Source organism: Rana temporaria, chromosome 13 (assembly GCF_905171775.1).
Source record: "Rana temporaria chromosome 13, aRanTem1.1, whole genome shotgun sequence".
Taxonomy (NCBI): Eukaryota; Metazoa; Chordata; class Amphibia; order Anura; family Ranidae; genus Rana; species Rana temporaria.
Genome location: NC_053501.1, coordinates 29,278,114 through 29,296,434, shown reverse-complemented (window position 1 = coordinate 29,296,434; position 18,321 = coordinate 29,278,114). Strand labels below are relative to the sequence as shown.

General features: G+C 44.3%; 1 protein-coding gene across 1 annotated transcript in view; it reads right to left on the bottom strand.

Moving 5' to 3' along the window:
* Nucleotides 1-657: 657 nt before the first annotated feature.
* Nucleotides 658-18,321, bottom strand: part of LOC120921112 — a 72,162-nt gene continuing 54,498 nt past the window's right edge. Inside the window, exons 7-11 of the mRNA XM_040333775.1 lie at nucleotides 14,694-14,811; nucleotides 13,474-13,575; nucleotides 7,043-7,174; nucleotides 4,167-4,291; nucleotides 658-1,208 (exon numbers count right to left, since the gene is read on the bottom strand). Of these exons, the coding sequence (XP_040189709.1) occupies nucleotides 1,019-1,208; nucleotides 4,167-4,291; nucleotides 7,043-7,174; nucleotides 13,474-13,575; nucleotides 14,694-14,811 (667 nt within the window). The 3' untranslated portion in view covers nucleotides 658-1,018. The remainder of the gene's footprint in view (nucleotides 1,209-4,166; nucleotides 4,292-7,042; nucleotides 7,175-13,473; nucleotides 13,576-14,693; nucleotides 14,812-18,321) is intronic.

The following is an 18,321-nucleotide window of genomic DNA, read 5'->3' as shown; positions in this document are numbered from 1 at the left end:
CAGTATAGTGGTTAGTGTAGTGTAGTGTAATGGTCAGTGTAGGGTAGTGGTTAGTATAGTGGTCAGTATAGTATACAGTAGTAGTTAGTATAGTGCTTAGTATAGTGGTCAGTGTAGTGTAGTGGACAGTATAGTGGTCAGTGTAGTTTAGTGGTCAGTGTAGTATAGTGGTCAGTGTAGTGTTGTGTAGTGTAGTGTAGTGGTCAGTGTAGTGTAGTGGTTAGTATAGTCTAGTGGACAGTATAGTGGTCAGTGTAGTGGACAGAATAGTGGTCAGTAAAGTGGTCAGTATAGTGTAGTGGTCAGTGTAAGAATCAGGCTGGTCAATACTATTGTAGGAAGGGAAATGACTCTGGGAGTGCTAAAAGTCTGCAGGTTAAGGGGGGCGCAAATTACTTGCCTTGGGCGCTGAAAACCCACGCTACTTCCCAAAACACGTACAAAAAAAAAAAAAGGACAAGCACCGTTTTTCCATTGCAGAGCCCCACAGCGCACAACAGTGTATTGGGGTGTGCTGCAATGCATGTGCATTGCAGGACTACGGTGCATTGCAGTAACTTATGTGTTATTGCAATACTGCAAAACAGACAGGTGTGAATGGGCCCTAAAGAATGGATCAGCACTATAAAAAAAAAAAAAAACTCCACAACAGCAACATCAAATTATAAAATATTTTATTAAAAAATATAAAAAAAAATCAGAAACACTTTTAGTAGTATTCTTATCATGACTCAAAATGTCTAAGGCTGGGTTCACACATGAGCCGCATGTGGCTCACAGCAGGGGTCCGGTGCATTCTGGTTCACCGTTTGAGGTCTGATTTCAGCCCAAATTTTGGTCTGAATTTGGAACCGAAATGGACCAAAAGACGCAAAACGGACTGGTTGCGAAGATATGTCAAAATCTCCTGCTATTGCGAATTGAATTTAGGGTACACAATTCGCAATGGTGTGATCCGAGCCATAGAAAGCCATTCAACGGACTATAAAACATATGTACAAATATATTGTGTGTCCTCCTATGCACAGCAGCATTGGCAGCACAGTAAATACTTTAAATGAATACCTTCTGTGTTTACATCCTCAAAAAAATTCAGCCTGTTTTCACAAAAAAGAATCTTCCTGTTTTTTACATAATATAAAAGCTTTATTTTTTCTTCATGTTTGATGCCGCCTTTAATTTTCAAGATGGCCATCAGGTGTTCTTTCCTGTAAAAATGAAACAAGGGAGCATTGAGTGGTTTTGTATTTATTTTCTTTATTATAATCAGTGCTAAAGAATACATGTTCAACACAGTTATTAAGTAAATATGAAATATTGTATATTAATATTATGCAGTCTCATTGTATTTCAGCAGGTGGAGCTCAAGGTTATTTTTTTACATGTTTGATGGAAACTCATTTTTAATTGCATCTAATTTGCACTAGGAGGATTTGGGAATCCTTGGCCTGACCTCTGGCTACACACAACCAACTAACCTTTTAATGATGGGGGTAGATTTCTGTGAATTAAAAGAACGTGTATCATCCAAAGTGTGCATGGGCGGTCGCTGAACTTTTTTCAGAGCGGGGCATCAGTTTAAGGTCACACATACATAAATGGTAAAAAAGAACTACTTACAAACAGTTAAAAATGGTCATCGAGTCACACATCCGTGGCTTAGTATTGCAGACTGAACAGTCACCACAATGGACTCCCTTTGGCTCTAAATAAGAGGGCTTGGCCCTCGAAATGCGTAAGCCTTTGGACGCTACGAGAGCTTCCCACACCATTGGCTGAGTTCTGAGGTTGTCTCATCTGCAACTTTTTATATGCCCATGCTTGTCATGCATTTTTAAGTAGACTACTTTACATTTCAGAATGAAATTGTTACGCTGGTAATGCACTAGGCTCGCTTTTGTTGTTGTTTCTAGTGTCTATAAGGACGTCCACAGTCCTGTGAGGGCAGCAAGACCTTTTGGTGTCACACGCAAACTGTTACATCCTCAACTGAGTGCCGGAGAGTTTATCTGTTTAGCATAGGGGCCCCCCTGGAGGTCCCTGCAGGTTCACAGGGTCCCAGTTTGGCTCTGAGTAGGAAGGAATTCCTTTGAAAAGCATCAGCAAGAAGGGACCCAAATAAGGTCCCCCCCTATGTTGTGATGACTGTTCAGTCTGGATTACTAAACCATGGATGTGTGGCTTGAAAAGCACGTTTAACTCATATGTTTAGAGATGTGCCAAACACCCCCTTCGGTTTGCAGCAGACCTCCCGAACAGGGGAAAGTTTTGAATGCAAAACCCCATTGAAGTGCCCATTTTGAAAGCTTATATGCAAACAGGACCGTTTGAAGGAATTTGGGGGCCCCAAGCAAAATGGGGGCCCCCAAACACCCCCGCACGCAAAGCCTACGTTAGCGCTACACTAATTTTCACACCCATGTTCTTACTCCTCCCCCCCCCCTCCCTAGTCCCTATGTTTTTCTATTCTCACCTCCCCTTCTTCCCTGTCGGCTGTCGCTGTAGCGTGGCCGAGCTCCTCTTTCTCCTGTCAGTCAGGTACCTGTTCTATCATTAAGGGTCCCCAGTTCCCAATCAGATAGTGCCCGGGCTGGGCCGGGTACCGTGCGGTACAGGAGATTCAGTTTCCTGTGTTCCTGGCTGGACTGAAAGAAAGTGAGCACTCAGTGTGCACTTCCTGTCAGTCCGACCAGGAACAGGAAACTGAATCTCATGTACCACGCGCGGTACCCGGCCGGATTGACAGGACTCCAGGAGGAAGGAAGAGGAGCTCGGCCACGCTACAGCCTGGGAAGGGGAAGTTGGAGGCCCCAGGCCAGCTCGGGGCCCCAAGCAATTGTTTGTTTTGCCTGTCCTGTAGCGACGGGCCTGTATGCAAATAATTGGCCATAAAAGGGGTATAGGGATCTGGGTACTGCCTGGGGGGCATGTATCAATGCAATTTTTTTTTAAACGATCATTTTTAAAGTAGCAGTGATTTTAATGATGCTTAAAGTGCAACAATAAAAATTAAAGATTTCTTTAAATATACTGCCTGCGGGGGTCCCCTTAGTCTGCCTATAAAGTGGCACATCTGTACCATGTATATAACCTGCTGCAGCAAATGGACTTGCAGTTGCAACTGCTGGCAACGGGCTATTTAAACAAAATAAAGAGATAAACTTGTGACGTCACCGACAAAGCACGCACCAGTCCGTGACAACTCAAGGGGGGTGGTGCCACCTGGTGACGTTGCCAGGTGGTTCAGCCCTTACCTTTCAAACGGAAGAGATGGCATTCAGCTTTACTAGTGTTTTTTTTTCTGGTGCGGCAGGCGTTGTGAATGACAATGTATTTAGATTGAGGGACACAGTTTCTTTTAATTTTGAGAGTTTTTGGGTGAATGGTTAGGGGTACTATACAGGATCTGGGGGGCCCTTGTTAAAGGGGGCTTCCAGATTCTGATAGCCCCCCCCCCGCCCACAGACCCCCACAACCACAGCCCTGGGGTTGTGGAGAAGAGACCCCTGTCCCCATCAACATGGGGACAAGGTGCTTTGGGAGGGGGGGGGGACAGAGCCCCCACTGCCATGTTTAGGGCATGTGGCCTGGTATGGTTCAGGAGGAAGGGCGCTCATTCACATACTCAGATAAAGGTCTGGTATTGATATTGGGGGACCCCACACCCTTTTTTTTGTATGGGTTCCCCTTAAAATCCATACCAACTGTATTTTTACCAGCAAATGCTTGTTTTTTTATTTTTATTCAGCTGTCAGCGGGAAGCCCATTGACAGCTGATGACTCATTGGTTGTTAAGGACGCCACAGCCGGCTTCCCGACCCCGCTCCTTAACAACCAGCTTTTACTGCACTCTGCTTGGGCAAAGCTTTGCCCAATCAGGATTCAGAATGCACTGTGCAGCCCGCAGTGTATTGCAGGGCATGCCCGTTCGCCCAACACTCTTTGTGAGTAATTCTTTTTTACCCTATATTTTTTTATTTTATTTGTGGGATAGTGCAATAGGCCTGTCTGCCCTCTTATGTTCTGCTCATCACTATGATAAGCTGAGAAGTATAGACATGATCTTGTTTCTATATACTTAAAGTTCGAACAATATTTGACCAGAATGGATAAAAGAAAAATAGAAAACAGATTATATAACACAAAAAGTCTATCCATTAATTTACCTTAGGTCTTTGTGTTCATCGAGAAAGCAGAAAGTTGTTGTTTGCAGTGATTCAAAGTCAGTGGCGGTCAGCATTTGCCTCATGTATTCCAGGGGATCTACACCCAGCTGGTCTTCATCTGAAACCTTTATATGAAAAGCAAATCAATGTGAATTTATTTTTCTTTTATATTCCAGATAGAAAAATATGGTTGCTACCATTGCTGATGTACTTCAGAAAATGCTGGCCGACTGGCTGTTATCGCCATATTCTGCTTTGAATACCTTCTGTGTCACCTGTAAGTGTGCAGTGTAGGAAGTAAAAACAACTTCTAAGTTATTGTCTGCCTACATGTTCTAATTTAAAGTATTGACAGCCAGTCATCTAGCATTTTTGAAAGGTCAGTATTAGTACTCGCCATGTTTCTCTCATGACAGAATTGCTTTAAAAAAGGAACAGGTTTTAATTGCCGGTTGTGTCTCTATTGCAGAGAATTGCCCTCACTTCAGGTCACTGTCAACAGAAGATCGGTAATCTGTATCACCGACCAGTGTCACCTGCCAGTGCCACCTATCAGTACCTACCAGTGCCAGCTACCAGTGTCCACAGTGCCAGCTTCCAGTGCCCCCACATCAATGAAGGAAAAAAATTACCCGTTTTCAAAATTTTATAACAAGCTATGAAACAGTTTATTTTCAACATTTTCAGTCTTTTTTTGGCAAAAAATAAAAAACCCAGCATCGATTAAATACCACCAAAAGAAAGCTCTATTTATGGGGAAAAAAATATAAAAATGTAATTTGGGTACAGTGTTGCATGACCGCGCAATTATCATTCAAAGTGCGACAGTGCTAAAAGCTGAAAATTGGTCTGGGTAGGAAAGGGATTTAAGTGCTTAGTAAGCAAGTGGTTAAGAGAGATCTGCTACAAATGACAGTCTCTCCCCTTGTCTGTCCCTGCATCGTGCTGACCTACTCCTTACTCTCTGTCGCTGCCACTCCGGCATGAATCCCTCCAACTGCCCCCTGTGGTGGGATAATTCCAGGACAACCTTTCCGAGCTCCAGCACAAGGTAAAACCCCACCCCAGTGGGCAGGGCCGGTGCTAGGCAATTTGGAGCCCTAGGCAAGACCAGCTATGTGCGCCCCCCCCAAAAAAAAAGAATGTCCCTCCTTGGTGCCACTGAAATAAAAAGTCCCTTCATTTGTGGTTTCACTGGAAGGATGAACGTCCTGTCTGTGTTATCAAGAGAAAAATTGTCCCTGCGTCCATCATATGTTTTGTGCACCAGTAAATGTAATGGGGTGGGGTGGTAGGAAGCTGGCAGGGGGGATGAAGATTACAGGGGTGGGTGGTAGGAAGATGACAGGAAGGATGGAGATGACAGGGGTGGGTGGTAGGAAGCTGACAGCGGTGGGTGGTAGGAAGCTGACAGGGATGGGTGGAAGGGAGGTGACAGGGTGGATGTAAATGACAGGGGTGGGTGGTAGGAAGCTGACAGGGGTGGGTGGAAGGGAGGTGACAGGGAGGATGGAGATGACAGGGGTGGGTGGTAGGAAGCTGACAGGGGTGGGTGGTAGGGAGATGACAGGGAGGATGGAGATGACAGGGGTGGGTGGTAGGAAGCTGACAGGGGTGGGTGGTAGGGAGATGACAGGGAGGATGGAGATGACAGGGGTGGGTGGTAGGGAGATGACAGGGGTGGGTGGTAGGAAGCTGACAGGGGTGGGTGGTAGGAAGCTGACAGGGGTGGGTGGTAGGAAGATGATAGGTAGGATGGAGATGACAGGGGTGGGTGGTAGGAAGCTGACAGGGGTGGGTGGTAGGAAGCTGACAGGGGTGGGTGGTAGGGAGATGACAGGGAGGATGGAGATGACAGGGGTGGGTGGTAGGGAGATGACAGGGAGGATGGAGATGACAGGGGGGTGATAAAATGTTTGACAGGCCTTGGAGGTAGGGTGGTGGGATGCCAGGAACAGGGGTATGACGAGGAGCATGATGATGACAGGGGACAGTAGGTGGCATCATAGCATAAGGTCTGTGTGTGAGGTCAGCAGGGATGTTCGGGGCACCCTCGATCAGGCAGTGACGTCACAGGATGCTGTCAGTGTCGGGCTGCGGACTGTCATTCACAGTACCTCTCCGATGATTGCTGCTCTGGCAGGTCTTCCACACTACGGCCGTCCATCCAGGAGAGGAGGTCAAGGAGCTGCTCAGCAGCGGCGGCAGTCATTATCCGCGCTCTGCACATGGTAGGAGATCCGCAGAGTGTGGAAGAAGGGGAGGAGCTGGGGGAGGGGGAGCACATGGATCCACCCACTGAATGGATGATCGAGGTTGTGACAAGCTCCCAGCGCCTCCTCTCCCTCCACAGGACTGCGCAGCGGTAAGGACCACTACTGTCACACATTGAGGGAACCAGCGGCCGTGGCTGCGCTCTAGGCGGCAGTGCGCTCTAAGCGGCTGCCTAATTTGCCTAGTGGTAGCGCCGGCCCTGCCAGTGGGGGTCCCTCAAGTGCCACCGACAGCCTCCCTCAGTAATACTTTTCCATCTTCCACCTGACTCCCCTGCTGGCATGGCGCACATCTATTTATATCTCAGTCCTCTGCTACGCCCATCCCTGGGGATGGGCCCATAAATATTCAAGGCAGTCCCTACTTACATTCACCCACTAGTTCAAGAACATTTTCCAATTTTCTAGAAACAGTGGGGAAGGGCACCAGAGAGCTGCCAGAATGAGTCATCTGGCCCTGAACTCTTGTAATCCTGACCAAATTATAGACTCACCAGTTCATACGAGTCAAAATATCGTTTGCCTACTCTCACTACTAGTAGCACACACTAGAGGGTACTACATAATTAATATCTATTGTAGAATCTAATTATACAAACTTACCAACTCAGTGAAGAACTCCTTCAGTTTTACGCTTCCTTGTACAAATGCTTCTACTTTATTTTTGCTTTTGTTTTTGAAGAATGACTGAATGTATAGAACTTTAATTCTGTGCTGAACAACTGTGTTGAATTCCTGTTTGTGTAGAAGCAAAACACTTATTCATGGATCATAGTTATTTTATCTGAATGCTGTTGTCATAATTGCAGTACATTGTTTATTTCATATTCTTCCTTGCTTATATAATGTAAATATATGTAAAGTTTGTCAAGAAGACATTTTGGATAATGAGATAACCACACTAAGGCCCCATACTCACGAGCAAACATGTCTGCTGAAACTGGCCCGCAGGCCAGTTTCAGCAGACATGTTTGCTCGTGTGTGGGCGCGAGCGGGCCGAATTCCAGCAAACATTTGCCCGCCGGGCCTTTTCCCAGCGGGCAAATATTCCTGGACTTGTTTTAAAACAGCCCGCTGGAATTCAGCCCGCTCGGACATGTACGGTCGTCAGTACAGACCTACCGTACATGTCCAGGCGCCCGCCGTCCCTCGCATGCGTCGAATGACTTCGACGCATGCGTGGAAGCATTTTAAAGGCGGGCCGCCCACGTCGCCGCGTCATTGTCGCGGCGACACCGCGTCATCGACGCGGCGACACCGCGGACACGCCCCGCGTATTGTTTACGCGCGGACTTCTGTACGATGGTGTGTACAACCATCGTACAGAAGCCCTCTGGCAGACATGTATGGTGAAAACGGTCCGACGGACCGCTTTCACCATACATGTTTGTCCGTGTGTACCCGGCCTTAGGATGGTGATTTATGAACAAAATGTAATCCCTGGTATTTTCTTAAAAGAAATTATATTGAATCTTTCCAATTGTCACATATTAACGTCTTATGCCTCGTACACACGATCAGGCTTTTGCCCGACCAAACTCACATCGGAGTTTCGACGGAATTCCATCAGAGGAAAAGAGAACATGTTCTCTATGTAAACTTCAATGGAACTCCTCGGAATATCCAATGGAAAAACTCAGATGGGAATACACACGGTCGGAATATCCGATGGAAAGAGTCAGTCGGACTTTTTCCATCGGAAATTCCAATCGTGTGTACGATGCATTAGAAGTACATTGCCAACCATATTGGATATGGGACCAAGCTTCCTCTGGTGGTATACTCAAGAACTGGGCCCATTTATCCTGAATTTAATGGAGGATCTGAGCCCTCCTCTTCTCTCAAGAAATAAAACCTTGATATCCACACTTCTCAGATGACTTATCCAATAAATGCATATAATTCAGATGGAGCTTTGATAAAAATTAATTTAGCAGAACAGAATTAAGGAAACTCTTATGCCGCGTACACACCATCACTTTATGTGATGAAAAAAAATGACGTTTTAAAAAACGTCACTTTAATTGACTGTGTGTGGGGGAAAACGTCGTTTTATGTCTTGTAAAAAACGACCAAAAAAAATTGAAGCATGCTTCAATTTTATGTGTCGTTTTTCAAAAGTGCACTTTTTACTTCACAGAAATTGACCGTGTGTAGCAAAAAACTTCGTTTTCTAAGACGTTTTTTCATCCACGCATGCCCAGAAGCTACTTATGAAGCAAGCTTCAATGGTAAAACGTGGTGGAACGTAACCTCACTTTGCAAGATCATTGTGAGAAAACGATGGTGTGTAGGCAACTTCGTCTTTGAAAATTGAAGTTTCAAAAACGTCATTTTTTACTTCACAGAAAGTGTCGTTTTTGTTCATCACATAAAGTGATGGTGTGTACGCGGCATTAGACTGTGTAAAAAAAAATTGAACTCTGAAATACCATACTTTTGCTTAAGTATGGGAAACGGTAACATGGGACTATCAAGACATAACACATCCTGTAGGTTAACTGTTCCCACTTCTCTCTCTCTCCCAATATGAAAAACTCAGATTTTGCTTCTCAAAGTAAAAAACTGTGAAAAAGTCAATGGCATAATTAGAGTAAAATATCTGTCAACGAATAATCTTCCCACCTCCCTCCATGCCTTATTTTGCATAGGAAGAGTATGCAAAAACCCACAGTGGACCACAGTTGTACTGTATGAGACTCAATATTTGGGTTGGTGTAATACAATGTGTTATTAACTCCAGTAGTGTTTTTTGGTTTTGTGCTGCCATAGGCAAGACTAAAATTGAGTGCCCCCCATCTAAATTAGTCCCACCCCTTCCTTCTCAAGTGGCTATTCAGGGTCTCTGGTGGCTATGTGGGTTCTCTGGTAGCTATGTGGGGTTTCTGGTGGATTTGTGGGGTCTCTGGAGAGGGGGGGCTGAGAGAGAGAGAGAGGTGGGGTGAGAGAGAAAGGGAGGGGTGAGAGAGAAAGAGGGGGATGAGAGAGAAAGAGGGGGATGAGAGAGAAAGAGGGGGTGAGCGAGGGAGGGGGGAAGTGGTGGGGGGAGAGAGAGGGGAGGGGTTGAGGGAGAGAGGGAGTGTGAGATCCCCCTATACTACACCAGGAGACTCTCACATCCCCCCTTTAAAAAAATATATACAAAACTCACCTTCACGCAGCTCCTTTTTACCAGCTGTGTGTAGCAAGGCTGCGGGATATTGATCTGCTCTGCCAATTGAGCTACTTCCGGGATGGGAGGCTGCAGCCACCACCACCCCCTGCTCCTGCTTCACTCCTCTGTTACTGAACGTCAGTCCATGGCCACCCCTGGTGTCACCCCTCTGGCAGGTGTCACCCAGGTGCGCACACCTGTAGCAATGCCACTGCTTCTCTGCAGTCCTCCTAGTGTCCCTTCTGCCTGGGGTCAGTGCTGCCCCCTGAAAAATGCCACCCAAGGCAAATGCCTTGCTTGTCTCCCAGTAGATATGCCCCTGATTAATCCAATCCATCACGTAACTTAACAAACATGCCAAATGATATACAGTAAGTGAAGATTCAGAACAATAACACCTAATGAATACTTGTTTGTAATATTTTTAAAACAATTCTAGGTGTAGTGTCCCATTAGACTACTGTTTAAATTTAGTTTTTGGCCTCCTTGTAATCAGGGAGAGCAGCAATAGTTTGTTAAGGTCTGCTCTGGGCTCTGCTCGTGTGGGCTTGGTTACTTTCCCCTGTATCCCAGGAGACCCTGGGACACAGTGGATGGAAAAATACAGATCGCAGCCTGCATATTAATGCCTCTTCAGCCAATACCAGGTCAGAGATGTGAATGACCAGCAGGGAGCTGAGGGAGGTATAAATAGGCTGGAACCCAGAGCAGGGGTCTCTTGTTTCTAGGGGAGTACGACGCAGCCTTAGCTGTGGCATCTCTAGGAAATCTACCTGCAGGCTGCAGCTGCAAAAATCTATTATGCTACTGTTTAGCTGGGCGACCTCTGTTCTATTCTACTGAAGCTTTTGCAGAAAGTTTCCTAAGGACCCAGGATACGGGCAGTTGGTACACAAACTGACTGATCCTGCAAGCAGGTGCACAGTATACAGGACACATGAAATGAGTGATAATAACTGCGCTGTGTGGGTATGGAGGGATAGGGCAACAACCAAAAAATAAATAAATAAATAAATAAATAAAACTAAACAGTGATCAAATAAGTCCCACCAAATGGGCGGGGTGAACTCTACAAGCAGTGTGCAATCTGAATTCTGAAGGTGGGTGATCTGGAAAAGGTTAACACTATGCAGCAAAATCCTTATAAGGAAATAAAATAAACATGGAAGTACAGTTATCAAAATAAATGTCCAAGATTGGTACTAAAGACCAAAGGTAAGTGATCCCAACACATAATAAAGGATAAAAATCCAGTGAAATCAAGTGCAAATACAAATCTAGCATGCAAAAAGCAAATATTTAAAGGTGCAGTCCTTGATAGCTGTGAGTGATAAGTGATGAGAAACCAGGAAATCCAATGTTTCAGGGAAGAGCAAGCTTCGGTGCGCACACCTCTAGTGGTATGGAATGCTCACCTCAAGGCCATAGCACGGATAGCCTGGATACCACTCAGGGTGTACTCAAAGATCCAGCAGGATGAGGGCTAGATGTAGTCTCCACATTAAATGACCATATTGGAAGAAACAAGAAAAAGATATGGCGTAATACTGGAAGCAAGGGTCTAAAAAACGATCAATCACATGCACATGCACTCACATGGAGGCCGTGAGCAGTGGGCCTATCTCCTACGAACGGCGAGTTCGTGCGCCCCAGTCTGAGATCTTGATTGTATGCTGATCCTCTCTCTTTGGCCTCCACCTAAACATCCACGGATACTGGCACTAAATGCTCAGCAGGACACAGCGACTGCCAACCTTCTGAACTTTCTCTGGCCTCTTTTGGGAGATTTACTTTCTTACCAATACACTCACCTGTTAAGGAGTCCCTGTTTAATACCACGTTGCCTACACTTCAAAGGGGGTATTAGTTTAGCATAAGTGTCCTCTACTGCCAGTTTGAAGCTGGTAGGAGTATCGCTAGGCCATAAACAAAAAAGTCAGTGCTACTACCCATACATCGCATGAAAAGCAGAGCTCCCAGGTGCTCTTTCCACAGTCGCTGGCTGCATAGAATAATAAAGAAAATATGATCCGCACTCTGGTCGTTGCTCTTAAACAATTGACGTATTTATTGACAAGCCACAGTAGACAAACGCAATTGGAAAGTTTGCCGCGTTTCAGCCTATAAGGCCTTAGTCATAACCGGATTCTTTCAGTATCGCTAGGCCATCCCAGTTCATACCCAAATATAGAAAAGAAAAAAAAAACACAAAAGACATTCACAGCCTGTTCTCTGACTCGAGTGATTAAGAGATACCATATGCCTGACTGCTATGTGCCCAATAGAGAATGGAACCTAGGATCAAACAGCCAAACCAGTTACCTTACCTCGCCATATAAATATATTAATCCATCATGTTTTAGCAATAAAGGAATCGCTTGAGGAGGGATATTGCAACCTATCAAAACTCACCATTTTAATCAAGTGACACCTGCCTAGCATAGAAATATGCCTGTCTAACATGGTGAGATCAATTCTGGAAGCAACGTTGCCAACCTCTTTGCCATTATTTTTAATAGCATTTTCACATCCTGATTTAACAAAGCTATACGCCTGAACAAACTGTTTTTTTATAGCATTTTTACCCATATATAAGAATATAAGCACCTGTAGAAGGATATGTTTTTTTTTTTTTTTCAAGAATATAGTTAAAGCGGGGGTTCACCCAAAAAATAATAATTTAATATTACATCTAGCAGAGCCAGCATAGTAAGGGCATTTACTTTCGGCTGTTTTTTTTTTATTTTTTTCTGTACATACCTTTATATTCTGTTTTTGTCCAGGGCTTCCGGGTTCCGATGACTGCGGGACTGGGCATTCCTATGCTTCGGTTCGATGATTGACAGCTTGTGAAACAGGTGACCTGTCGCACAACGCGCGTCACCAGATGTCGGGAAATAGCCGAGCTGCGAGTCGGCACTATACGGCGCCTGCGCAGTCAGCTCTACACGGCGGGCGCAGGCGCCGTATAGTGCCGACTCGCAGCTCGGCTATTTCCGGAAATCTGGTGACGCGCGTTGTGCGACAGGTCACCTGTTTCACAAGCCGTCAATCATCGAACCGAATGATAGGAACGCCCAGTCCTGCAGTCATCGGAACCCTGAGGCAGGGATAGGAACGCCCAGTCCCGGAGTGATCAGAACGCGGAAGCCCTGGACCAAATTAGAATATAAAGGTAAGTACGGAGAAAAAAAAAAACCTGCCGAAAGTAAATGCCTTACTATGCTGGCTCTAATGTTAAAAATTCGTTTTTAGGGTGAACCTCCACTTTAAACAGGGGATAGTTAAATTCTCCAATGATATTTTATAAATTTCAGAGTTTAAGCTGTCTGGGCCAGAGGCTTTATTAGAAGAAGAATATTTTATCGTTTTGGATGTTTCTTTTATCATATTCCTCACATTCAATCAGCCTCTGACCAAGTTGAAAGCTCAGTTTGGTATAAAGACATCACCTTGCGGATTGGGAAAAGAAGCCGTATATAAATTTGTATAGTATCTTTTAAAAATGTCAAAGTTTACTTCTGGGTTTGATTGTATCTGACGATGTTCGCCTTTAAAGCGGGTGGCATGGGCCCCCTGTCTTTTCCCTATCAATATTTATACTTTAACAATAAAAGACCAGTTTTATTTCAAAATCTAAAAAATGTGCTTATTTCCAAGATCTAATATAAAAATACTGAGCAAGCCAATCATCATATAACTGCATTGCTTGAATACTGTTTATTCCATTTGCCTCAGTTGGACATTGAACAATTTATACATGCCTCCATATATCTAGTAATAGCTCGAGAGATAGCATACACTAACATTTTGCCCCAAAGGACTGTCTTTGCGGCCTGCCAGTATAACATGGGTTGTTTTTACTATTTAAAAAGCTCACCTTGTTATTTTCCATGCCTTGTATTCGTAATGCATTCCGAAACTCTTTGAGAACATTTTCATAGTCAAGTGTGTTTTTCTTAAAGTAATTTATGAAGGCGCTCTAAAAACAAAAACTGAACACAGTAAAGGCCAGTTTTAAGCAGCAATTATTAATGACATAACATGAACAACCCCCAATAGAGCCAACCATTGCAAGTTACACATGACCGTCCGGCACTGCCATTGGCGCCAAATAGCCTATATAAGCTGGATTGTGACATGGACAGATGGCTGAGTGATTTTCAGCTAGTCCCTTGTTTACCTGTGTTCTGACTTGCTATATTTAAATTCATGTGCACGACTTGACCTGCCTCTGACCTGTCTTTGGATCCTTGCCTGCCTATTGTGATCTTGGCTTGCTGCCTGGCTGTGAACTGACCCCAGCTTGTATCTCTCTGCTTATTGTTCCTATACCTTGCTGCCCAGTTGTTGATGACCTTTTAGTGTGTGTCCTGGCTTCACTCCTGTTCGCTTCTCAAATGTCACCCTGTACAGGTCTTTGGTCTATGTCTGGTGATCCATGGTCTTTTGACCATAGAGGTTAGTGTAACTAATGTTATTCCACCCTTCTAACCCAAAACTAGATATGTGTTCCTCCTGGATGGGTTCTTTAAAGAGGAAGTAAACCCCCAGGGACAACTTACACCTACAGGTAAGCCTAGATTAAGGCTTACCTGTAGGTGCTTGCAATATCTCCGAGACCTACACGGTCTCGGAGATATTTGCAATTTCCCCGAGTGACAACTTCAATGGCGCATGCGCCGTCTTGAAAGGGCACGCTGTGCCGTTTCAAGCCGGAGTCATGCCGTGAAAGGCCGCTCCCGCACGCATGTGCTGGGGGTGTCGTCATGCGAATCCGGCCAGTCAGAGAGCCGGAGTTCGCTGCCCCGGAAGAAGAGGGGTGAAGATGGATGCTCGCTGCCAGCGTGGAAGACGGTGACATCGCAGGCTTCTCCTGCAGATAAGTGTCACATAATGGGCTACAATGCGATGGATAGTAGCCCATTATGCTTTACCTTTGCAGGAAAAGATAGAGGAAGTAAACCCCATCAGGGTTTACTTCCTCTTTAAAGCTGCACAGTATTACAGGTTGGAATTGGACTGGTCTCCAATTACAGTCACTGCCTTTCCTCCACTTTTATTAAAGAGCCCTTGTCATACTAAATAAGTTGTAAATACCTTTATTCTTGGATTAAGAATTCTCAGGACTATTTCTGTGCCTTTGTTTTCACACTGATCAAGAAGTTTCATTATCTCAGATTCGTGCTGCATGTTGCCTAGTCCCAGAAGGGTATCCCTATGAGGGAAAGAAATAAAACAGCTAGAAGTTATGGCAGGAAAGTTAAAATACAAATGCACGCCACACTTTTCACATATTTGTTTGTAAAAAATGTTGAACCATTTATCATTTTCCTTCTACTTCATAATTATGTGACACTGCGTTGATCTATCATAAAAATTCTCCAATCCCTTTAAGTCTAGCAAGCAGAGTACACTCAGTGTCCATAGGACTTTATTCCACAGCCACTAAGGGTCTTACACATTCTGATTGGACAACCATATCCACCTATTAAAGTCTACCTGACAATCACAGTACCCTTGTCAAGCTCATAGCAGACCAAGATCAACTCTTCCCCAAAGTCAAAAATGACTTGTACCCTCTCTGGTCAACAATGTAGCCTCTGGTACCCCTAGTTTTGGATGCAACTTCTTATTTTTCTCCTCTGTGTTATATATTTAATGAAACAAAATATAAATAAAATAGACGATAATCTATTTTTACATGCTAACTATACATTACTAGGTTTCATTTTAATTTTATTTAAAAAAATAAGTATTTTCTTCAGAATTATACTTACCTAGGTGGATGCAGCATCGGTCCGAGGCATCATCTGTACCCAGCCAGCTCTAACACTGAGAACCCAGAGATCAAACACCACTGATTGCTCAGTTCTCAGGGCTCCCTGAACAGAGAGCTGGTGACTGTCAGTCACCAGCTCTCTGCTCTACCCCTCCGCACTCACTGGAGCGCAGGGCTGTGGAGGGGTGGGAGCGGCTGGCTCAGCCTCTCAAAGGCTCATTGAGAGGCTGAGCCTGGTGAAAGTCTAGGCATGTGGGTGGATCCCGACCATATGGTCGTTATCTTTATCCACCCTGGACTGGCTCTGTGATGTCAGCCGACAGCGAGCTTCAGCCCGCTATCAGCTAAAAAACAGGTCACACCACAGGATTAGTACAGCCAAACAAATTTGGCTGTATTTCATCTTAAGTATAGTGTTTAACCCCTTCCCACCAGCCACAGCATCCCTTTAACTGGGTCTTAACACTGGGGGATGGAGGAAGGACTGCCTGATTATATGATCATTGGGATTGGCTGTTTCATGATCAGGAGTCAGTCCTGCCAGCTCCTATTACTAGAGAATGGGAACTGCCTCCAACAGCTTGGCCATACATGGATGCATATGTACAGCATATGGGCATTAACGAACACCCTCTTTACTGCTTTCCTCATCTTTTTCTCTCCAATTTTGGGTTTCCCCTCATTTTCTTTCTAGATGATATCGTCCCCATGACAAACAGAGGAATTAATTATCTAATAGGGACACAGAGAGATGTTAACTGTTAACCTCACTTTATCTAAAACTAAAAAACAGGGTTTGCCTAGATCTTGATACACTTTACATTTTCAGATACTACAGACATGCAGCCAACAACCCCAGATGAGTCAAGGGTTGGATTGAGTCCAGCTGAGCCATTTACTGGAAATGCTCTGAATACTTGTAAACCTCCAAGCTGTAGTCTCAACAAATAAATGGCAGTGTAAGCCACGATAAAAAAGAAACAATAGAAATGTGCAAACTGTTAGCCCGGATGCACCACCCTGCGCTGGGGAACCAGGTGCAGCCTGTGACACTGACCAATTTATTGATTATTCTAAACTTGGACTTTTCAGAACAGTCTGGTTCTCTGCCCCTGCTGTTTTAGTACAATAAGGTATTGATTGTATTTTTTCAATACAAGTACAAATAATTATTAAACTTAGTAGTAACGTGCTGCCATTTTTCTGAAGACCTAAGAATGACACAACAGACAGACAGCAATCATGTTTCAAGTTACAGAAAACAGTGGTGTACAAAGACAAGTACAGTTGATTGTTTTCCTTCAATGTGTGTGTGTGTGTGTTTGGTGGATTTGCAGAGTGAGATGCAATGAGGGTACAGAGAGAATAGGTGATATGGGTAGTGCTGGTAGTGAGGGACTCAGATGGTGCAGAGGCTATAAGTGGCGGATTTAGATGATGCAGTATATGTAGAGGGTGCAGAGTGTTGGACTGGATACTAGGGCCCAGATTCACGTAGATGGGCGCAAACTTGTGCGGGCGTAACGTATCTCATTTACGTTACGCCGCAAGTTTTTCAGGCAAGTGCCTAAAATATCCCAGCGTGCATGGCTCTAAATGACGTCGCAAGGACATCATTGGTTTTGAGGTGGACGTAAATTACGACTTACGCAAACAACGTAATTTTATAAATTTACGACGCGGGAACGACGGCCATACTTAACATTGACTGCGCCTCATAGACCCAGGGGCAACTTTACGCCGGGAAAAGCCTAACGTAAACGTCGTAACTTTACTGCGGACGTGCGTACGTTCGGGAATTCGCATATCTCGCTAATTTGCATACTCGATGCGGATTTCGACGGAAGCACCACCTAGCGGGCCAAAAAAAAATGCAGTTAAGATCCGATGGCGTAAGAGCCTTACGCCTGTCGGATCTAATGGATATCTATGCGTAACTGATTCTAAGAATCAGTCGCATAGATACGACGGCGCTAAGCAGAGATACGACGGCGTATCTGGAGATGCGCCGTCGTATCTCTTTTGAGAATCTGGGCCAAAGGGTGCAGAGTGTTTTGGTATTGGGGATACAGGGGGTGGGAAATGTTGGGGAAGTGGGGATACAGAGGGTACAGTGTGCTAGGGCTTACTTTATTCCCAGTCTACAAGTAATAAACTGTGAACCAATGCCCACTTTACTGACCACGCTTTTTGTGCATCAGTGGGCGTGCAATGCTTATCACATGTTTCTTCTTGATGCCTCCAAGGCAACCCTTTTATCCATGCATGCATGTCTTGATGTATAATTCTTTTCCCCACAAATAGAGATTTATTTTGGTGGCATTTGATCACCTTTGATGTTTTTATTTTTTGCGCTATAAACAAGAAAAGAGCGACAATTTTCAAAAAAACACAATATATTTAACTTTTTGCTATAATAAATATCCCATTTAAAAAAAAAAATATTCTTCCTCAGTTTAGGCAGATATGTATTCTTCTACATATTTTTGGTAAAAAAAAAAAATCTCAATAAGCGTATATTGATTGGTTTGCACAAAAGTTAAAGCACCTACAAAATAGGGGATAGCTTTATGGCATTTTTATTATTATTTTGGGACCATTCACATTTATACAGCGATCAGTGCTATAAAAATGCACTGATTACTGTGTAAATGTCATTGGCAGGGAAGGGGTTAGAAACGCCTACTCCCGTGGGGAGAAGTAGATTGAAAAGGTGAATTACAAGGTACGTAAAGCATAAAGAAAAAAAAAAATTGCGGACTATACTTGTTACGAATGTAAGGAAGTTGGTTAGATATATATGTTATTAGGGTGAACCTCCGCATTAATGCTGCGTACACACGATAGGTTAGTCAGACCAAACCGATCGTGTGTGGGCCCCATCGGTTATTTATCCATAGGTTAAAAAAATAGGAACTTGTTTTAAAATTATCTGATGGATAAAAA